The 24,686-nt window shown below is 35.2% G+C and overlaps 1 protein-coding gene across 1 annotated transcript in view; it reads right to left on the bottom strand.

Annotated features, from left to right (window-relative positions):
• MCTP1 (multiple C2 and transmembrane domain containing 1) overlaps nucleotides 1-24,686 on the bottom strand; it is a 546,887-nt gene that overhangs the window by 215,447 nt on the left and 306,754 nt on the right. The window contains exons 7-9 of the mRNA XM_060009153.1: nucleotides 15,993-16,052; nucleotides 5,004-5,174; nucleotides 2,135-2,265 (exon numbers count right to left, since the gene is read on the bottom strand). Of these exons, the coding sequence (XP_059865136.1) occupies nucleotides 2,135-2,265; nucleotides 5,004-5,174; nucleotides 15,993-16,052 (362 nt within the window). The remainder of the gene's footprint in view (nucleotides 1-2,134; nucleotides 2,266-5,003; nucleotides 5,175-15,992; nucleotides 16,053-24,686) is intronic.

Genomic DNA, 24,686 nt, shown 5'->3' with positions numbered 1-24,686 from the left:
TCCTGCTTGCAAGGTTCTCCTGTGTAATAGCCACGGGCATAAAGAACTCATCCAACAACCCAGGCAAAGCCCAAGCCAGAAACTATATGCAGGTGGTAAACACCTCTAACAGCTAAAAAAATAAGAAGGGAGGACACACTTCCAACTAGATTACTAGTTTACTATGAAAGGATATAACTCAGGAATGGCTGGATGGAAGAAATGCACAGGGTAAGGTATGTGTAAGGGGTGTGGAGCTTCCATGCCCTCTCAGGGCACAGCACTCCCCCAGCACCTGCACATGTTCACCAACCCAGAAGCTCCAAAAATGGATTTCTTCTCTTTTTTCAAACTTCATAAACCTTCTCAGCTCCCCTAGTTGTCTAGAGCAATCACTATGATCTTCACACCAGCCATTTATCACTGTTCTCTCAAAATTCACCAAATATGGACAAACCCATAGAAACGAGACGAAGTAAGATAAACAAGTCCACCTTTCTGCCAAACATTTCTTAAAATAATTAGGCATGCCCTTGAAGAATCTGTAATATTATCAAGTGAGGAAACGGGAAAGGTCAGTACAAAATGGGCTGAGAAATTTTTATAATTTCCAAATTTGGAGATGCTTTTCAAAGAAAGAAAAATACGTAAAAGGGTATCTGTCATTATGGGAAAAAAATGGAAAAAAGGATAAGAAGGACTTCATGTAATGTGGACCCAGAAGTACAAGAAGCCAGTACATTTCATCAATCACTTCGTTATTTTACTATGATAAGCAAGTTTGAATACAAAGTAATGAGACTGAGGTAGCAAGTTACATATGACAGCCATTCTGATTTCCTTGTGGTCACCAAATAGAGCTAATGTTGCTATAAATTATGAAAATGAATTAATTATTCAAGGAATATCTAGAAAGCATCTACTTGAAAGTGCTCATAGCTTATTGAGGAAGATGGAAACAGACATATATATATATACTAAAATGTATTCAATGTATTAACAGATCTATACTGATACTTAAGCCGGTGGTATATCCCAAAGAGAGCAAGGTAGAACTTTAAGAAAACACTGAAAATAGTATTTTACTAGAGGGAAAAAATATGCAGTGAAAGCTTGTCCTCTAAAAAGGATTGAAATGTAATACAGCATTAGCTTGCAGTGGTGTTTTTCTCATTTCATTTTATAAGTAAAATATTATAGGTTAACTGAAGCTGATCTGTGACCTCTCACTTTATAATACTATGAAGAAAACCATTGTTTAAAACATATTTCTTAGAATAACAAAAGCCAAAGAGACAAATATATTGGGTTGGATTCCTATTTTTGCTTTTTTAGTGTAAAATTCCCTTTATTATTATTAGTATGTATGCATTTCTTCAGGCTGTATGTTTAGAGACTTGGAAATCATGTCAACTATGATGAAGAAAGAATTTTCTAAACTAACAAATTCTTCTGTACACCATGCTTTATTTCAGTATTGGCAGGTTTCAATGTGTTTTGCTATAAAGACACATATGTAACTATTGAAAATATTAAAATAGGCTTTAAAGTTAGAAAACAATTCATATAATTCAAGCAATCATTCAAAATAACCTTGTCTCTGTGCAGAGATGTCATGTAAGCTTCAGAATACTCTTTTCTTCACCACATTATCAGATTAACCTGGATCTGCCTCACTTACACACTTCCTTCACTGAAACTTGAACTCCTGGGAGATTTATGAACTCCTAGGAGATTATCAAGATTCTCTACCTTGCAGGGAGTTGTATGAAACAATGCATTTTGCGGTCACAATATGCTTTATGAAAAGTAATATTATCTCAGATCACTTTGCAGACTTTGAATATGTTCTTTGTTCCTTTTAAGTATCTTATATCAAATGAGATTCCTCTTTCTCAACTCCCGTAACTTTTATGCACAATGTTCCTGACATCTGGAGAAAATTTCTGGATATCAAATTCAGGTAGCCTGTCCATCAAGTGGTCAAAACTGCCACCTACTGGTCAGTCTTCAAATCTATTTTTCAGTTCACCCAAGCATTGCCTTACCATGATAAGATCCCTTGCTTCAAAACAGTAAAGATCAATTATAATACCAGACTTACAACAAAGCTCATCCTGTCTAGGGTGATCCAAAAATACCAAATTGCACAAACCTGCCAATAAAGTCATCCCTTTTCCCAGCGTCTCTGTCCCATGCAGTGATATCAATGATTCCGCCTCTTTCTTCATAGAGATGAAAATCAAATTGTTCTCTCCACTGAGGATTCAAAGTTTTTGGCATAATCTGGAAAACCAAAAAGTCATTACTATCTCCTCAATATCAGTCTTAAAAAATTTAACTTGAGATATAAATCAAACTTTATGTACTATCTAGAAAAGCATGTGAGCTTCTAGAAATGACGGAAATAAGTCGTTAGATCTCAGCATCTTTACTACATGTTGTATGAGAGAACCCAAAAGAATGTGTCCTGAAAACCAACAGGCACCCTCTCATTATTTTGAGTAACAGATAACAGATATGAACTACATAGAAAAGGCAAAGAGTCTGTAAGTGGAATAGCTCACTCAGATACTAGCATTTATTTTACATAACCAGTTACTACACAGATATAACTCGTAGTCTGTCATCTTATAATAAAGGAAGATGAGGATTCCCAGAGTTTTTTTCCCTCACTTCCCACACACATAAGAATTGCGAGCTGAATAATGAAGAAAATGGACAATGAAGTTCTGTGGGAGAAAGAGGAAAAAAAAGTAATTTTGGGGTGGTCAGGCAAACTTTTACCTTAAAATTATAGCACTGATGTATCATCCCAATTTTATACATGGAGAAACTGAGACCTGAGGTTTAAGTGACCCACCTACAGTAACTAGGATTTAGTAGCTAGACTCTAACTCAAGTCTTTTATTAGAGCTTCAGATCTCTTTCCCCAAAGCACTATGCCAAAAATGTTTGTGAATTAATATGTTTGTGAATTAATATGAATATGTGTGTGTTGCATATATAAGAAAGGTATCTTATCTGACGTGCAATTTTGTAACTTCAAGTATTCAGATAAGACACCTGAATCAATGAATCAAGTGACTCATACTGATGTGTTTTAAAATTCCATCACCATTGAGTTAGACCACATTCATATTTGTTTCCCTACTCTTTCTTTTTAGCAGGAGGGCCTGTAGCGGCCTTTTCTCTTTTTAATGTATGAGAGACAGATCTTCAGATGTAAAGACTTTGAAAGCAATGAAGTATGTTATGTGCAAAGGTAACGCAAATGAATCACAATTTTTAAAGTTCATAATCTGAAATTAATCAGCAATAGATCATGGAAAGAAAGAGCAAAGAGAGACACATGTCCATAGCTGGGTTTCATATTTCATACCTAAAGAGCAGAACTATAAAAATAAGTAATGTTTTAAGCCTACCAGAACAGGGAAATAATGTTAATTGATAAAAGACAAGATAGAAGTGGTCACAGGTACCTATTTTTGGGATCAGTAGTTTCTTTAAAATGTTATTATTAAACCCATGGCAGAAAAAAAAAAGACAGCACTGGATGGATGGTATGACAATTCAAATGTCTCATAATTGGGTTCAGATGAACTCCTTCAGTATTTTGGAGAGTGGTCCGTCTTACTTATTTGGCCAAAAAAGAACTTAAGCTTTCAGTTTTCTTCTGTAGGATTCTCTTCCCTATATGATTTCCTATAGGTCAGAAGTGATGCCTTCCCCTTCGATGTGGGCACTTAAGAAGGTAACCAATCAGCCTGCTAAGAAATCACCTCTGTGATATTTCTAATACAAGATGGGTGTAATCAGTTGTCCCAAGCTGTCAATGAATACCAGCTATAGAAGCTGACCATTAAAGAGGCTGTATTTGGGCTTCCCTGGTGGCGCAGTGGTTGAGAGTCCGCCTGCCGATGTAGGGGACACAGGTTCGTGCCCCGGTCCAGGAGGATCCCACATGCCACGGAGCGGCTGGGCCCGTGAGCCATGGCCACTGGGCCTGCGCGTCCGGAGCCTGTGCTCCGCAACGGGAGAGGCCACAACAGTGAGAGGCCCGTGTACCGCAAAAAAAAAAAAAAAAAAAAAAAAAGAGGCTGTATTTGGATGCAACACAGATAAATGTAACTATCACTATATAACCATGACTACTATGACCTTTACTAATTATTATTATTTCTGTTAATAGTATGGTAGTGATATGAATATTTAATATAATACGTTATTACTAATAATACAAGTGTTATTACATAATATACTTACTACTGCTGCTACTTTTCCTCTTCCTTCCGCTACTACCGTTTATTGAGTATTTATTATGGGCAAAGCAATATTCTAAACCCTTTACATGCATGACACATAGTAGTCAATCTTCTCAGTAACTTTATTAGGCAGGCATTATTTTAATTCTCATTCTCACAGATGGGGAAATGGGGGTATGGAGAGGCAAAGTAACTTGTGCCATGGCACACTGCTGTAGTGGCAGCAGGACTCTGGCCCTCTGTTTTCTAAGTACATTTTTAAAACCTTGCAATCTGCATTGGTACAACTCAGTTTGAAAAAATGGTTCAGAGTAATGCACAAAGATTTTTCATACATGTCAAATAGTGCTATTTGTAGTACTTGTACTAGTACTAGATGCAGTAGTAATAGTAGCCAACATTCTTTGAGCACTTTATGTGTCAGGCATTGACTTAGGTTTGCTCCGGCTTTTTTTTTTTTTTAAAGAGATTAGTATTATTCCTAGTATTAATTAATTAATTAATTAATTAAATTATTCCTAGTATTATTCCATGTGATAGGTGAAGAAACTGAGACATAGAGAAATAGTTTACCAAAGGTCACATAGTACATAAAGTAAGAAATGCAATACAATTGTTAGCACTGTTGCCTGACATGATGTTGAAAAGTAGTTCTGTAAAGCATTAAAAAAGTGTCTAGTGTTTTCACATCTCAGAGCATGGCTATTAACCAACCACTGCCTTCCAAGCACTGATGGGAACACAAAAGAGATAGGTCACCTTGCTCTTGTACTTCTGATGTCCAAGCCGGAACTTCACATAGGGGTCACTCAACCCATTTGAATCCATCGCCTTGAGGTCTCGCCCCTCAATCAATGTGATGCTGACTATACCTCTCCAAAGATGTGGTTTTCTGTGTACATCTGACAGACGTAAACTTTGGGTCTGAAACTTGTGGCAAAGGAAAAAAAGAATTAGATTACTGTGTTTTAAACCAAAATACCACATTTGGCGTTACTCTTTCATCTGTTATAGTTTTTCGAAAATAAAAAATATGCAGTTACAATTTTTAAAAATAAAAACAATTAATAGATTATTAGTTATTTATTATACAATTATTGATAAATATGAAATTATTATCTCATAAATTTAAGGTTGTTGTGTAAGAGAGGTGTGTGCTCAAAATAAAGTCTACTTCTTCAACTCTTAAAATTACATGTAGATATTTTAAGAATATCACAGAATATTTGCATATGTGTCAAATATGCCTGTCTAAATATGTATAAATAAATATAAATGTAAAAGGCCTCATCCACACTGTGATATGTAATTTTTAATTAGTAACAGTTTTTTTGCTGCTTCAAAGTTTTTATTATCAAAAATCATAATAAACACATCTAGCATTTGTCAGTAACAGTTTTTGAAAAATTTTTTTCGTGTTACAAGTGGATTTTACAGGCGGTTTTTAGTTCTAAGATTAGTTTTAAGTTCTGTTCAGACAATTTTAAAACTTCTTTATTGCCACAATAAGAGATAACTGAGTTTCAGCTCTCTAAAAAACTACTTAAGGTACCACAGAACAGAGAAAAGTCAGTATGCCCTCCCGAGATAGCTTGCTTATGCCTGAAACTTGCATCACAAATTTTAAAAATTACATATGTGATTTATATTGGCAGGTATGTTTCTGGATTTCGTTCTCTAGTATTTGAACATTTTCTTTAATAACTTTTAATTGCTCAATTCTAAGTCACAGTACTCAAGCCAGTGAACAAACTCAGAATTTTTAAAAATCAGCAAGTCTAAAAATGCCATATAATCTCTTGAACTAAATAGCATATAAAACAAGCCACAGAAAGTAGCTAAAATGTTAAAGATCTTTTCAATCTGGATCCAGAACCAAGGAGTATTATAAAAATTGCTGTTTTTTTTTTATGTTGTCAAGCACGTTTTCTTCACTTATAGTGATTTCATGAAGAAATTCAATGTTTCTCTCAACCTCAGAGTACTCCACTTCTAAATTATGGATTAGCTCTACTTTTGGCCTAATTCCTTCCACACTAAAGTGATAGTTTATTTTGTATAACTCCCCCTCCCACTTTGAATTCTTACTTTTTCCCCACACCATCATAATGGCATAGCCATTTTTTATTTATCATCAAAAGTCATGCATTTCAGGATGCTTATTAGGAAAATGAAAACTATATTCTTCGAAAGATAATACTTTTAATATTTGAACATGTCCATGGAAATCTTTCTAAATCACATTGCGTATTTCCCTGCCTTGGTGATCAGCAAATTTTAAACACCACTTCTTGGTGGCTCTGCCTTATTAATATCAATACAGGACTTTGTCTACACATCCCTCACCTCTGTGAGCCCAAGAGCAGTGTCACCTGTGTTCTGAAGAGAAGCCAAGGTTACATGCAGCACCTGTAACTTCCAAAGGACTCCATACCCCACTTCAGTGAAGCCCCTCTGCTCCCATCTGTTTTATATCAATACATTGGGTTTCCACATTGATTTTGTTTGAACCAAGGATTTCTCAGATTAAAATAATTGTTTAGAATTCATGGCACCAAGTAATTTTCAAGTTTTTTTTTTTTTTTGGTTCTAAGATTTCATGCTACTTATTTTATATAATGCAGCAATCGATTTCAGTGCCTATCTATCTATCTGACTACTGCTGCTCTTGAGACTACAACAACAGACTCTAGAGAATCAGGTTCTCAACTATGCATCTGCAACTTTTGTTAAGGGGTATGAGTGGCAAAGAAGGAAAACAAATTTTTGGCAAGTAAGAAGAAATAATTATCTTAGCAAAGACTAAGGAGTTAAAAACTACCCATTTATATAGAGCTTTAGACTTTGAAAGTGCCTATATATACATTACATAGTTTGGTTTCCACTAAAACCCTATGAAGTAGGAAGGCAAGTCCTGCTATTTCCATTTTACCGATGAGGAATTTGAGGCTCCAAGTGGCTGGGCTAATAAATGGTGGATATGGGACCAGAACCCAGTATTTCTGACCTTTATTCCGAGCTTCTTCCAATATTGGTCTTTAGGGCAGAGACCCTCCCCGAGGTTTCAAAGTAGTCATGAGTTAAGTACAATGTTGCTAGAGGGTACTCTTAAGTTAGGTGAGTTGCTTATATTTGAAATGACATTCGGTCTATGTTTTCCTATGTGGCTAATACATGGCATCACCTTCCACTTCTCTGTCATACGAGCACATGTATTCATACTTACAACATTCCAGCTTGCAGATGGATATACTTAATGACATATCCTACACACTCTAGCAGCACAAGTCATACACTGCACTCATCAAATAACAGTTGGGTACAATCTAGGTTACACAGCAACTTCGGTTAGCAATGCTGAGTTAGGTTCTTGAATGGTACCATGTCTGAAACCCTTACTTGCTCTCTCCTCCTCCCATTTTTCACAGGAGAACAAGAATTTTACTTTTAAGATGAGAAGGAATGCTTTCCATGGGATCCTTCATGCTTTCACAGAAACAGAAAGAACTTAATGGAGGCTTTACCTAGTGCCACTAGTTGTGACCAAATGCTTTTCTATAACCTGGAAGAACATTCCCAGAACGACTTGGGAAGCTAAGGGGTGGGGGGTGGAGGAGGGGAGAATATTTCTTAACAAAAACAGGGCTAGTGATTGTGGAATTTAAGGTGACCTGTATAAAAGGCTAAAAGGAAAACAAAGGTTGGGTTCTAAAAACATACTAACCAAATATCATTTTTTAAAGTGATTTTTTTAAAATTTATTTTTGTTAAAATGGTACTCTTCTAAAAAGAGACTTCTTAATTCAGCTGTGATTTGACCAGCTACATAGTCATGAAACAGATAAATATTTAGTTTGAGTGTGAAGAATAGGAACTTGAAATAAAATTATAAGGTAAAGGGGGAAGATATAAAACTTAGGCTATTGGGCTTCCCTGGTGGCGCAGTGGTTGAGAGTCCGCCTGCCGATGCAGGGGACACGGGTTCGTGCCCCGGTCTGGGAAGATCCCACATGCCGCGGAGCGGCTGGGCCCATGAGACATGGCCGCTGAGCCTGCGCGTCCAGAGCCTGTGCTCCGCAACGGGAGAGGCCACAGCAGTGAGAGGCCCGCGTACCAAAAAAAAAAAAAACCAAAAAACCCCAAAAACTTAGGCTATCAACAGGAGAAAAGACAAGGGCTTAGCATAAATGTCTACTTGCATCTTTCTAGCAATTTCTGACTATGTGACTTGGGCACATTGCTCCCTCTCTGGGCCTCAGTTTTCTTATCTACGGTTCCAGACAGTACACCAGGCCCCCATGTACCAAGAGCACTGCTCTGTGTGAGGGGGGTGGTCAGGGGGGGTGGTGGGGGTCTGAATGGAAAAAAAGTATATTCCACAAACAGAGAAGATTTAGTCCACTTAAGATAGCTAATACTAAACTTAGTTTTTAAATCAAAGTTTTGGGGAACTCATTGGGGAACAAGTAGAATTCCACAACTAAAACAAACAAACTTTGAAAAGCACTAGCGTTAATGCTCCCCAACATAGCTTCTGAGTAACTTGCTGTTCTGGTTAAAGTTTCCTTCCTCTGTATAGCAAAGTTCTCCAAGTATGGTCCACAGCGCAGTGGCATCAGTGTCACTCAGGAACTTGTTAGAAATTCAGATTCTTTAGCCCCATCCCAGACCAACGGAATCATCAGCTCTGGATGCAGGGCCCACTGCTCTGGTTTAACCAGCCCTCCCGGGAGGGGGGGTCTGATGCGCACTCAAGTGTGAGACCACCACCCCCCGCCCCTGTTTTGAAAGTTCTAAGGTACATGCACACTGGTCTTCTCCTATGTTCTAATAACTAGTATTAATTACTATAATCGTAGACATCATCCACTCTCTGGCATGGGTACTATATATGCTAATTAAAGTCTCTCTTTAGTTCTGCTTCCTAATTTACTGATGAGAAAAGCACATTGGTCTGGATATTTGGAGCATTTAAAGAGAGAAATAGGAGGCCGTTGAAAAATTATGTGGTTTAATTTATTATTTCCTTTGTTAATGATTTTTCTAATAGGATGTATCTAAATAATTAACTGAATAATTGATAATCGGTCAACCAAAAATTACTTATTGAGCACCTAAAGGGCAAGGAGTGTTAAATACATCCAAGAAATCCCTCAATAAAATTAACATATTACAGCTGGTACTTAGTCATCTAAGGTAATGTTTTCAACTATGTCCTTGTTGAAATAGGAGGGAAAGAAAAAAGAAGGGAAGAATAAAAAGGAAAAGCAACCCAGCTTCGAAGCAAAGAGCCAACTCCAAAAAGGAAAAAGTACTCTTTGAACTTTTAAAGCAGTAATTCCCCAGTTTTAACGGGCAATTTGTTGAAATCGCCAGGCCTGATCCTCCAGGATATGATTCGGTTCTTGTGGGCAGAGCTGCACGTGTTTCTCCAACATGTGCCCCATGTGGTTCTCATGCACACTGAAGTTTGAGATCCACTCTCATAAGGAATATTCGTCCAAGTTCAGATTTAATAAAGAATATCAAGATATCAGGTAATAATACAAATTTCAAAGTCTCAGGTAATTAGTCACAGACATGTATCTTTAGTAAGATTTTAGAATTAGTGAGCTGGCATTTTAAACAGAATATTAGTTTATGCACATTATCCCTTGCAAACGAATTCAAGACTTCAATCCCTTTTCATATACATAAAAGATGTTAGGATACGGAATGGTTTTCAGGAGAGTAAGTCAGCCATGAGAGTTCACAGCTCATGTAAGCTCAGAAAACATAAACAAACTGGTTGAATTTACTTGTGCATTTTGGTAATGAGCATTCTGAAGCTCTGCTCTGCAGAAGCCCAGGACAGGAAGAGCAGTCCTGCCGCATGTCTGGATGGAAATGAATGATCAGAGCCGTATGGGAAATCTTTGGGCAACTATCAACACCTCATGTCAATCAGTTTAGCATCACTCTTTAAAAAATATTATTTGAAAAAAATATGTATTTGCTTCTCAAGTCACTGTCAGAAAATGTCTCCTAACACAGTGAAGACAAATGCCAATGCCACGATAGTTTCCAGCTCCTTCTTTAGTAACATAATGCTGCAGTGGTCAAGAAAATAAAGTGCAGAGATTGTATGGTGATGGATCCGGTTTGAGTGGTTTCAGGGTTTTATTAGTAGGTGCAGCAGAGAAAAGAAACAGAGCAAGAGAAATCATGGAAAGAATCACTTTCTCAAGTCTGTCACTCCAAAATTTCTGGAGACTGTTTCCAATGTCAAAAAAGTGGTAAGGCTCCAGAAGAATAAATGTTGCCTGGACAGGCAATAACTATGATCATGCTAACTGCATCCCACATGTGAATCTTCTGTAACTTTTAAAGAGATATTTCTAAAGTAACAGAGAAATTTTGCCCCACACAATACTTATCTTTGTTGCCTTTGCTACTAAAAAAATAAGCCTAAGTTCCCTTCACTATTAAGACCAAGAGCAGCAAGAGATGGATAAAAAAGATACAGATGAACAGGAAACAATGGAAGGAAATTATCATGGTGGAGCTAAAAGTCTGTATTAAATGACTTGTAGAGCAGCTAGACAAAGTTTCCAAACAACAGAATTATGATGAGAATCAACAGCTTTACTAATATCAACAAGGAGGACTGAATTAGGCCAGTCTGAAAGATGGGTTAGATCGCACAAAGAAGTAAACATGTATTGAGCAGGTATTATGTGCTGGAGTTTTCATAATCCAGTGTTTTTCATGACAAGTGTTTTTAAGGTACAGAAACTGAGGCACAGAGAAGATAAATACCCTACTTAACGCCAAATGGCTAGAGATTGGCAAGTCTGAGATTTGAATCTGGAATTGCTGATAACTAACTGACGATTTTCCCCACTACATCTCAATTTGTGGACAGAGCCTATGAAGTTCAACCCCCAAAATGCGTTTAATTTGTACAGGATTTGTTGAAATACTCTGACTTATGTTTAGATGAAATATATCCCTGGGTATAGGTTACTAAGAAAGGCTAATCAAGGGCTTAAAGGAAGAAAAAGTTTTCGAGTGGTAGTAACTCTAGCATATATTGTTAAGCAAAACATATGTGAGTTAACTGTACTCTATAACTGTAGTCTCATTAAAAAGGTGGTGAAGCTGTAGAATCTTTCATACAAATTAAGAACACTTCTATGTTCCAGTTCTCGTTAATAAAGTTTACTAATTGCATTCCTTAAAAACTGGATCACTAATGATAGATTCCTATTATTCTAGATCCTGATTAAAACAGAGAACAAAACCAAAAAAGTCTGTTTAGACTTAACAGTGGCTAAAGGAACATTCAGTCATACCAATCTTCTCCCTGTTGTGTGCAAATAATCCTTGGTTTTTGTTATCTTGTTTTTTTTTTTTTTTTTAACCTGTGTACAAACTAATCCTTCTAAATGAGACCTAGACACTATGAAACTGGAGTGAAAGACATTGCTTGTGTCTTTACAATGGCTGTGTGTGGAGGCAGCCCTTTCCTCTATCTTCAGCACAGAGGTGCACATGCTTTTATTTAATCAAATGATCCACAGACACTACAAAGAAGAGATAATGACAGCCTGGAATGACTGTTTTGTGCTGCAAAGCTTGGAGCGTGGAGCAATTATTAGCTCAATCCCAGGCACAGGCATGTTCTATCTTTCCCTTTTCCTGCTGAGTTTATTCCAGTGAATTGCACCTGGATGATAAGTCCAACAAGTAGATTTGTTCTACAGTCCATCCATCCGCTCAAAGCAGGATTGCCTTTACAGAAAACCCTCCCAGTGCTTTGTCCAGCCTAGTTTGAAGTGTCTCGTCTAATAATAAGGCTTCGATCCCTTTTTTTTCTTAGAAGATGATTCACTGGCACTATAATACTTAGAGAAATTCTCCAGGTTTTTATCTTTAAACCTTCTTTCCTATTTCTACTGCTTCTTGATACAATTTACATTGTCAGGAAGGTATTTATGTTTACTTCAGATGTTCTAACTACCCTCTCTAAACTTAACTGGCCAAACAAATGATCTTAAGCTTTTACTATATTTGCTCAAAATATATACTAATAGAAAAGCACCATATAACTTGTAACCCTGTTGGTTTGCTGAAGTAATCTATAGGTTTCTACCAATGGTATGGGAAAGAAATAATGAGTCCTGTGTTTGACTTACAGAGACATTTTTCGAGACTTTAAATTAAAAGTTAATTTTTTTTCCTGAGGGTCTTACGTTCACACCTATTGATAGAAATAATACTTGAACTTTTCTTGGGTGTATGTCATATACAGTTGAGTTGTTCAGAATGTAAGCACTTCCGCAAAGGATCACATTCTTGTTTTACAAAGGCACTATCTCTTCTCCTTGGTCTGCAGGGTCTTCCTTTAACCATACTTCTGTCTGATCCTACCACAAGGTAGTGCTCTCACATAACTCTGGATTGTTCTCTATTCTATGCACTCCTTTTCACCCATTTCATATTACGATCCATTCTCCACTTTTTTGTATGAGGTATCTTGGCATAGCCCAGCCTTCTCCATTTAAACAATATTAAAATCTCTCTTTAATTCACTACAATGCTCTCATAAGATGGATTGTTCAATTAGCTCTCAGTCACCAGAATCTAAATGTCTAGTCAATGGAGATAACTGAGAAGGAACTTAAATGTACTAAATATTTGAAAGAACTGCACTGAATTACCATCCTTTAATAGGAAGTTAAAAGTCTTTAATGAAATTCTGACTTAGAGTAATCCAATTGGCTTCACATTTTTATTACTCTCATGAGAAACACGATAATTGCCATAACCACTGCTTAATGTTTTGCGTCCTAAGATACCATGTTTTGATAAATTATAAATGGCATGCTTTTGGAAAAATTAGAATATCCCTTTATCACTTTTCTTTCCATTATTCCGCTCTCAAGAAAATTAAGATACAGCAAGTAGCACTGACATCCGTTGAGCAAGTTCTCAACAGGTTTAGTTTCACTCGGTGTAACTCAGGTACTGTCTCCTGGACACATGTATTAATCCTTAAAAATAAGCTGTTAAATTTTTCTTTCAAATCACATTCTATTTAATTCACGAAGCACACATAGTCTCTTCATGTAAGATTTTATCTGAGCTGTTAGGTTTTCTGCATATCTGAAAATGTTATGGGAAACCTCTTTTCATATACATCTCCTCTAAAAGTTCATCAGAATACAAATATTGCTGGGGCAAAGGTCAATGAGGCTGGGTATCAGAGTGACCTTTGACTGTGAATATGAAAGATCACACTGATCTAAAGCAGACTTGGTCACTGATTTTCTGATTTTGTAAAATGGAACCTAAAATACAGCAACATCACAGCCCTGAAACATATCTACTCATTGGTGGCTTAAGGAGCTGCGGAGGAGAGGGTCACATAACGCAATAAGAATTTGAAAGGCTGTCAATGAAGACTAACTAAGGGGCAGCTCTACTTATATATCGCATCTCTATTCATCAACCCCAAAAGGAACTCGAGTGCTTTAAGTCTTCACCAAAACATTTATTTCTATGACATTCAGAAAGAGAAATATTGGCCCTGATCATACCATTTAGGTACTCCAGGGCAATGGCATCACTTCTCTGGGCCTTAGTTTCCTCATTGGTAAAATAAATGACCCCGAAAGGTTCTGCTTTTATGACTCCATTTGTTTGTCATTCAATATATGCTCAGAAGAAAGACAATAGACCACTGTACTTCAGATACAAAAAAAGCTATCTTTTAAATGTGCATATTTGATATTCTAAAATAAGACAGTTGGGCTTCCCTGGTGGCGCAGTGGTTGAGAGTCTGCCTGCCGATGCAGGGGACACGGGCTCGTGCCCCAGTCTGGGAAGATCCCACATGCCACAGAGTGGCTAGGCCCGTGAGCCATGGCCGCTGAGCCTGCACGTCCGGAGCCTGTACTCCGCAACGGGAGAGGCCACAACAGTGAGAGGCCCGCACACCGCAAAAAAATCAAACAAACAAAAAAACAAACAAACAAAAATAAATAAAATAAGACAGTTTAAGAGACTGAGAAAGGTTAATAAAGAATATTTAAGGATGGATACAACCAAATGGGAAATACTGATAAGTGGAAGACTAATTTGGAAGTAGAAAGTGAAAAGAAGATGCTGAAAAAAATCGTTTGAAAAGAAAACCCTTGAAAAGTAGTGTTTATGGAGTTGGTCCTGGTGGCAAGTCTTCAAAATGATCATGCTGCATATTTGCCGCATGCAGAACAAACACAACACAGAACACCCCTGAATTCTGCTTGGTTGGCATATGAATTCACAGTAATTGTGGGTCTTAAGAAAACAGAGAAAAAAAATTCCCCAAAAGCCATTTTCCATTTAAAGTAATGGGACAATTCGAAAGCAGTCACTCTGTGTGTTCATGGATAATGCATGAACATATAAGAGGAAATATTATTTTACCAACGATACAGAATAACATCAGTGAAGGCAGCCATCAGTAGACTGAAAGGAAATGAAGAGGCTATAATAATTAAAATGAGCTCACACAAATACAAGACTGCAAAAAAAAAAAAAAATGTGTGTGGAGGAGGCAGAAGATAAAGAGATGTGGGTTTACTTGCTCACTGGTCAAGTCGATGCATGACTTAATCTAGTACCTGCCAGTCTGCTTATGAGACACTGAAACAAATCTTAAAATTCTAAAAGGAGAAATGTAGTTTTCAGTCATGAGCAGTTTAAAAGCCAAGAAAAGAAAATGGCAGGGCTTCCCTGCTGGCGCAGTGGTTGAGAGTCCGCCTGCCGATGCAGGGGACACAGGTTCGCGTCCCGGTCTGGGAGGATCCCACATGCCGCGGAGCGGCTGGGCCCGTGAGCCATGGCCGCTGAGCCTGCGCGTCCGGAGCCTGTGCTCCGCAATGGGAGAGGCCACAACAGTGAGAGGCCCGCGTACCGCAAAAAAAAAAAAAAAAAAAAAAAAAAGAAAATGTCAAAGTTCTATGAGTGTAGCATTTTCATTGCAGTATCTATTGCTAGGTAGTCACGTGCCAAGTGTGAACATTCAAGGAAAGAGGGAAACTTTTGAAGGCAAAGCAGTGAGTGCATTAGTAAAAATGCATAAATCATTAGCAAAAAGGCATAAATCACGCCTTGCACAATGCAGAATTAAAGCAGAGGAAAAGGATGACAGAACTCATTATGTTTAAGTCATGAAAGCGTAAATAACATTAAATTGCAATGGCACTGAAAACAAGTTCTCTGTGGAATTTTCTTTTTTTTTTTTTATTCAAAGCAAAAGCAGAGTTGCTGTTTTCTAATTCATAGGATTTTTTTTTCCAAAGAAAAAACACTATCTAGTATGTGTATAGTACAAGATCACCGTAATAGAAGTAAATTTTTCCCAGATAGATGGAACAGATTTTACAAGAAGGGAAAAAGAACCTTTATGGACCCTCTAGACAGTGCCATCATATTCCTGAAAGATCTGTGGGCCTCTAATTGTTAAGAATCTGGGATAAATTTGGGCCCACAAGGAACTGATTTCAAAGCAATATGTTAAATATATGAAGTTCTTAATTTTTACAAATGAAGAGTGAGTCACCTAAATGACTCAGAATAAGAGTTAATAAAGAAGACAAATGAATACATCTCTCTGAGAACCTATTTTAAAAAGGGAATTTCTTAATTCACATTTAACTCTCAAAATAACTATTCAGAACCAAAAGTCAGGAACATTAATATAAAGAATTTAGACATTACCCTCCAAAAGAAAGACTTCACAGAGAAATAAGATCCAACCACTTCGTTTTCTGAGAGTTCCTAAAAATAAACAAATATTTAGCTAAATTTTGAGGTGTTTTGAGAATACTTGATTGGCTCAGCAAAATTAAGACAAGTGAAAACCCTAAAATTATATATGCTAAAGACACTTCGGATGTTTATAAACTGTAAGTTTTTTTCTTTTTCTGAATAAAGTTTTTTTATTTCAATTAAAGTTTGTCTTATTCATATCTGATACAATGGTAGTAAAGTTTAGAGTGGATTATTTCTGTAATTTTAAAAGAATATACTTACCTCTTTATTAGCTGTTGATTAATATATCTTAGTCTAACATTTTATTTTAAAAAGTAGAACTGCTTAAACATATTTTAAAATTCTGAAATAAACCAGATAATATCCATTCCTTTTAACAAAAAAATTTAATACCACAGACCTTCAGAGCATTTTTAAAGAATGATAACAGAAATCTTATTTATAAACATATACCTAGTCAAATTTGGCTTAATTCCTTACTAAAAACTTCCTAGTTTTATGATATAACATTTAATATATAAGATATAAATTCCTTAGTTAACTGAAGCTCCCCCAAAATAATGTTAAAAATAAACGAATACTAAGAAAATGTGGCTATTTAGTTGGAAACAAAGCAATGGATTCATATTGGACATTTTATTACTTAATCCTCAGACTTTTATAAAGTGAAACCAATTTGCCTTTAGGAAATCAAAAGCACAGTTACTTTTAAAGAGAACATTTAAATTACATGTATCCTTTAAACTTTCATGTTTTGCATCCTGTTTCTGGGTGTCAGTTATGGTAATATTATGGGAAACTGATGACAGTTATGAGAAAGCATCAGCCTTTGACAATGTGATGTAGAGGAAGCCGTTTTGTAATTTATTTGATTATTCCATGATTTTGTGTTAGCAACTAAGATGGTAGTGGTCCAGCACCTCGCATGATACTTAATTATGCATAGTAGGTGCTCAATAAATATTTGATTGACTGTTAGTCACATGGAATTTCATTTGCTTAAGGATATATATTTCTTTCAAAGTGATCCTTCCAAAAATCATATCAGAAAATAATAACGAACTAAAGTACTTTAGGGTGTGCAGCAATTTGAGTAATTTAAGTTTAGCTAGAATTATATCAGAGATCATCTATGCAATCTACCTGTGCTTTTTACATGAAATCTATTTCTTAATGAAACTAATTACATTTTCCTAAGTTACTTGTATAGAGTTCGGTCAGGTAGCATACTAATGTCAGGGTCATCGGGAAAAAGTCTTGAGTTTAAGACACGATTTTACCATCACTACAGAGTTATAATTCATTTACCCTTACAGGTATGGTTCTCACCTGCCACACTTCGCACACTGTTGTATCAGTTTCTGAAAAGAAAATTCTAAAAAAATACACTTACATTTGGACGTGAGGGCACAAACCTTAGATGGAATGATTGCAATTTTTTTGATGCTATGCTACTGTTTAACTCAAAGAAACCTTATTCTACCTTTTGGAAAAGATGCAGCTTTTCCTATTCTACTGCCAATTCTCTTCTTACCTTGATTCCCAGTTCTCTTTTAATTAAGCAGCATGCTTAGCAAAATGTGGATAAATTTTAAAGTATCATATGAAAGAAATTATTTCTCAAAGTTCCTTACACAAATAATTTCCCCAGAGCCAATAACACAAATTATTTAGCTAACATTGAGTTTTTTCTCAATGTTTCTCAATTGCAAAATGTGTTAAATCAATGTGAAAGTCTTGGCTCTAGATTTGACAGTTACAACAACTAAGACAACCATTTAGCATTTAAAAATATTGTTACTTCATTTAAAGTTTAGGTGGCCTAAGGTGATCTAATACTGAAATTGCACCAACTCCATACTCTCCATTCTTCCTCAGATGAACACGGAGGGCAATGATCTAATTATGTGATTAGTATGCAAAGAGCAAAATGAGATTGATGAATTGGCGGCAGGGAGGGGAGATTTTAATTATCAAGATTTAGAACTTACATTTCTCTGTTAAAATTTGAGAAACAAAAATACCAGTCACATTAGGATCCACTGAAGCCCCCAGGCTGTGCTTTTCATGCCATGTTTAACTACTTCTGTCATTTGAACTAAAATTTATATTTCATTTTACAACCCACATTGTCATGTAAATTTAGGTCTTTATTTCAAATGAAACAAGTTAATTTTCCTGTGGACCCTTTTGCCATTTATAGCTCTGATAAATATAAAATTCACAGCAAACTAGCCAAGGCCTTCTTTTCCCTAGAGTTTCTAATAATAACAATAACAGAAAACAATAATAATGAAACACCTGGAATTACGATAATGAGTTCTAAACAAAAGTGGTGATTTTAATATGGAGGGCAAGAAAAGCAGAATAAACTCTTCAAGAATCCCAGGGAAGACTTGTCCTAAATTATAATTATAGATATTTAGTTACACTTCAGTCTCCATCAAGACAAGAGGTTGGCAAGTGAGGGAAAGTGCCATTTTAAAAGTGCTAAAATTATAAAGTAACAACAAATGGAAACAGAATGAAAGCCAGAGGTATCAAGTTGATGAAGGAAAATAACTGAAGTTATTCTGAATTGTTGAACTATTTCTGCTGAGGTTTTGAATTTATTAAGTAGCAAGATTCATTGGTAATATATATTTTTTTTTTGGTAATATTGTTTTTAAATCTATTTTTTGCCTCGAAAAAACCAACAGACTAAGAAAATTTCTCCTCAAAGATCAAAAATCCTTCTGTCAATCTAAGAGTTAATGAGATTTTAAATTAAAAAATCTAGAACATGTATTCTTTTTCTCAGAGAGATAAAACTAAAGGACAGTTCATTTTTTCCCATAACAAATGAATATGATGCTATTTTTCACCCTTCTATGTAAAATAAATCACAGAAATCTTCAATGTCTTTGCCATCAGACAAACAAGGAGAGCCACTGAACTTTTATTGAAAGTGGTATCTTTTGTTAGCCTTAATACGTACAGGCCTTTAAACCCATTGCGTGTTATTTTAATTCAGCAATTCTATGACACTCAAGACATTCACAATAGATTGGAAATTGTGAAGCCTGAGATTCCAATGTCAAAGTCAAGCCAGGTAGCAGTATTATTACACAGCATGTTTTTATAGGTGTATAATTTCCTTTTATGAATACCTCTTTGGGCATTTAAGAGGTAAAAAATGAATAAATTCATAAGTAAACAATTTTCATAGACCTTCCTGGTCAGACTGCAATCCGTTATCAAAGCTGTGGCTCTCGGATGCCTCCGTCAAGTTGACTAAGCCTATCGATGTGTCATTGAAAACAGGGATGTGAAGTAAGTAGAACTGCACACCGAAACACAACTTTCTGGTTCCTCAAATAGATGTTCATATCATTTATACTCATTAAACATAAATATAATCCCCCTGCAACTCCCACTGTCCTTTCAAATATTGTTGAAGGGAGAGAGACAAGGTCAGCTCCCCAGAGGACCCACCAGGCTGAAGTCTGGCCTTGCTTTGTCTTTTATTTTTTTTAGAAATTTTACCTTAAGTGTTTCATATGTGTGTGTATGTTTGTAGATATGTATATATAAATACATGCATATGTGTGTATATATTGCTGTCAACCAGGGCTTGTCAACCAGTCCTTACAAAATTATGATTTAATTTCATTGTAAACATTTAGGGGGCTTTAAAACCAATAAATCTCCTCCCGGTCACACTCAATTTAACATATATATATACATACATATGTGTATATATATATGGATATCTAACATATATACATATATGTGTTAAATATATCTGATATGCATTATATGTGTGTGTGTGTATATATATATATATATATATATATATATATATACCTTTGAATTAAAAAGCCATGTAATGTGTGAACGAACCCTTAGCTCCATCATCCTGGAGTCAAGTTATATTAGTTCCCTTCCCTTTGATCAGCCCAGAAAGGGTCTTGGGAAACCATCAGCTGACTTAGTAGCACACATTAGCAATGTGAAGGCCAGTCTATGACCCCAAATTAAACATCTTAGAGCTAGCACGCAGGCATTATGGAATCCATCTTCTGCCTGAGATTACATTTTGTCCTTTCACTTTGTGCCAACTCATCCAGATTCTCTCCCCAAAGGACCCACAACATTTTAAAAATTCAACATGAGTGGTCAAATAAATGTAATGCCATTGTTACAGAAATCCCTGTAGTTATGAATTACAATACATAAAAATGTATGATATCTTATACCTATGGGAAAACCCTGTCAAAACAGCAAGAAAAAAATCATCTCAATATAAAATTTAATTATGGCGCCATGTATTTTGAGGGGATAATCAAATATTTACTGACATTAAGCTATCTCTATTTTAAATAAACTTACTACAAATTTTAGGAGTGTAATTAATTGAGGTAAAAATACAGTCCTTTAGAATGCAAATGCTCATGCTATTAGCCCTTTGTTTATTGCAGCATTGTGGACTCTTATAAGCCCTAATTATGAGGTTGACTTTATAGCATTTCCAAATAACAGGAATTTGGGGGGACAAAATTAATAGTAAGTATTTTTAAAAGAATTTTATATTTCCTTCAAAAACATGTAAGCAACTAATTTTTTCAAATACATAGGCAGAATCATTTGAAATGAGACAGCAAAGAAAAGCCATTTTGGTCATTCACAGTTGAGAAAGTCAATGACCAATAAGATTTTCAGTTTTTGCAATTTTTTAAGGATCATCATCTACGTATTATCAGGATATGAGGTCTTTGTAGAAAGGACATGATAATTGTTAAATAATGACTTTTTTCCCCACTATGTCTGACTGTGTGAGACACTTAAAAATGTGTTAATCTGTTTCTCTACCGTTTCTTAAATTAAAGCACTTAGAGGTTTTCACTGATGCATTTTTAATGTGTCATCCAAGGTGTCAGGTTTAACTATGCCCTGCAGACTTACAGTGTTGAGAGTGTTCTTTAGTTTAAATTAACAATATCCTTGCCAAAAGTCTTATTATAAATTGTCTCATTCAACTAGTGAATAAAGTGTTTTATAGTTCATTAAAATTATGCTAAGTGATTAAAATAAAATCTTTATAAAAAAGATATATTACTAAAAAAATAAGGCATCAAGTAACAGAAGATATGCTAATGAGATGTCATCACATAGTCATATTATATTATTCAAAGGATGAACTCTCTTTAAAACAATTTTCAACTGTTATTGTTGAGAATAGAAATTGCAATGTGTATGTCTTTATATTATCACAATGGTTACTTCTCATAGAATTAAAGTGATTTATTGAAAGCACATAAGTTTATTATCATACCCACTGATAAACTCATTCTTCTATGTTAAAACACACACAATGTAGTATAAAATCATTTCTGCTTGCCATCTATAGAGGCGATTATTTCATTATTTATTTTCCATTTTTTGTTGGACCCCCACAGAATTTATTCACAAAATTCATATACACCTTCTCTTCCAAGCTCATGAAACTTTCTTGTTGAATAATTTAGCCTTATAATAAATTATCAATGATAAGCTTCTTCTAAAGAATAAAATATTACAATAACTCAAAGCATCATCATTTCTCTGCCAAAATGCATTTTGTCACCGAAGTATAATACTTTGACCAGGATAATTATCCAGTTGCCCAAGTTTATGGAGACATCGATCCCTTCCTTCTTAAAATAACATTTTTCTACAACAGCTGAGTGTGGGCAGAATTAGAAATGTGCACAATGGAAAGTGTGCTTGTGGAAAACCAGAATGAATGTTTTAAAGGATGCTACTATCCCCAAAAGAGGAAACACTACGGAATCCGTAATTATTTACTGGCTAACACACCATTTAAATATAGCATGTACTTTATACATTCTTCCTTTTCAGGGGTAAGTTTAGGTGTATTTTTTTCCTACTCATTATTAGGTGGTAACACATTTACTCCAAATAATATCTAAGTCTGTCCTGAACAGCAATTACTCCTCAAGTCGGCTCTTCACCCCTCTTGTTTTCATTAGTAAATACAACCCCACATTATGTGATTGCCACAGATTAGATTTCCATAGCAGAAAAAATCTGCTATCGGCAAGACAATGAAAATGAAAAGCAGATATTTAAGTAATGGAAAATTCCATGAGCTGATGAAATTGTATACAGGGGAGATGTGCATATTAAAAAGCTAACAATGTCAATAAAGCACTTCCCCGCTCTATGGTTATATCACTTCTGCAAAAAACAAGCAAAGAAAAACTCCATACTGGAGAGAATATCTAACAACACTATCTGACTCTATTGAAGTCTTTGCCACAAAGTGTATAATTCTCAGATCTCACCTTCACCATGGGTGCTCAAATACAGGCAGCATACCGAAGCCCTGCTATAAAAAAGTAGACCTTATTCCCAGAAACCAAGATTCCAAAGAAGAAAATGACCTATTTATATGAAAACTTCACCTTTGACTTTGAGCATAGTTCTATCAAATGTAAAATACTTGTATTTAAGTGTCATGCAAATAAATTATATTCTCTTTCCAAAAATAAAAGAGGAAAAATCTTTACTCACACAAGAATCTTTAAGGGGAAGGCTGAAATCATTAGAAAAGGGATGCATTTCCACAACACAGTAACATAGTAACACACGCAACTACACGTACAGTCATTTATCCCTTAGTTTCTCAGGAAGCACAATTTACTTGAACATTGCCCTCCCTCCTTCAATCCCTGGAGGAAAGAATTGGGGGAGCAGTCTCATTGTATGTGAAGGATGGCGGACTAGGTGGTAATTGAAATTTCAAACTTTCCCTGGATTTTGAATTTAACACTCTGCTCTTGTAACACTAATATGGATGAATACGGCATATATTTTAGGGGACATTGACAAACTGAATGAATTATCAGGTACTCAGTATGTTCTCAATGGAAAAAAAAAGATTTTTTTCTACACAGCATTCAATATCCCCATTAAACTTTATAAAACTGAAAATTCCTTAGGCTAAAAACCCAAAAGCCATATTACCATGTACACTAAAATTAATCTCCCAATGAGTGCAGTTAGACACAGGGAATTCTGTGTCATCAATGGCCAGCTAGAAAATTCACCAGCTTGAATGTACAATTGGATTATTAGTAATTAAAAACTCTAAGAAGTTTAGACATAAAAATAGTAAAGAGTAGATGTTTATTTATTTATTTATTTATTGTAGATCAAAGGAAAAGACATGGATTTATGTTGACTGAATTGATCCTTAAAATTAAATTTAAATATAAATTAAATGAACTATTTAAAGAAGAATCTTTATGTTTGTTCTTTTACCTCACAATAAAATGGATTATTTCCACTAAGTAATACTAAAAACTATATAATATCCTGTTCTAGCATTACATGTTAACTACAACTGGAAGAGAGATATTGCTACATATTAATGGATTACAATGTTTTTACATAGATATAGTATAAGATAGACACAGAATGAAGAAAGCCAAATTACCTGAATTTTTAAACATATATACTTTCAAGATAACACTAATTCTGAAGTACAATTACAAAGAAAAAAGTGTAATACAAATATGAACAGTGCAAACATTTCTTTAAGATTGTTGAAATTTTATTTTGGCCTGTAGAAAACATAGTGAACAGTAAGCCAGAAATATTCAGCAATTTTCCTTAATAAATGTTTTTAATTTTATTAAAATGATAAAGGTGATTTTTAATGTGGACCTGACCTTTCTATGATCCAAATTATCTTTTGGTCATTAATTCTATAACAACTGGGAAGAAAGTTTTTACAGTAAGAAATACTTGTTAAAGCAATTAAGACATTACCATAACTAAAAAATCATTTTGATAAGTATTTTCTTAATTCACAATAATGAAAGTGACAAAATCAAAGAAAAATTTAAGTAATAGCATGATTCAATCAGAATGGAAGAAAAAAGATTGTCATGTTCCAGGGTCTAAGAAAATGAATCACTATTCAAAAGGAATACCAACTTTTAAAAATAGAAATTTGAGCAAAAAAGATTTTCACAAATAAAATCCCTTTGATTTATTCCAAGGAGTAGTCATACAAAAGTCAGTTTCATCTTGATATTTATTTGTGTCCAAGAGTGGTATCACCACTGAACAAATTAGAAGCTTAGTTTATATCTTATATATTTTACAAGTTATAAGAAGAGCCAGAGCTTGGTAAGTTATAGGATCCATAAACTCCTCTCACTCCAAAGAGCTATTTATTTCTTGAAGTGAGAAGAGAAAATGATGGAAAATTGTTCTCATGATACACTCCAAATACGTAGCAATAAAGGGATTTTTGAGTTTAGAAAATCTTAGACTCAGTTTTCAGTGAACAAAAACAGTAAATTACAGGGATCTTCCTTCTCTCTGGAGTTGTCCCTACCCTAGTGCCATTATTTTATACCTGATCTGGAGCAAAGGCATTTTCTAGACCCTGTGGTACAGAGAACAGAAACCAGATGTTGCGAATGATGCTGAGAAGTGACCAGAGATTAGCAAGAGGATGATTTGGATGTGATTGATCAGTGTGATTTCTATTTACTTAAAAAGCATCACATGGTTTGCTTAAAGTTTATGGGGAAAAAAAACAATTGAAGAGTGATGAAATCCTGAGGTATAGTTTAACGAGGTATG

Source organism: Delphinus delphis, chromosome 3, assembly GCF_949987515.2.
Source record: "Delphinus delphis chromosome 3, mDelDel1.2, whole genome shotgun sequence".
In the NCBI taxonomy this organism is placed as follows: Eukaryota; Metazoa; Chordata; class Mammalia; order Artiodactyla; family Delphinidae; genus Delphinus; species Delphinus delphis.
This window is presented reverse-complemented; position numbering and strand designations above follow the sequence as displayed.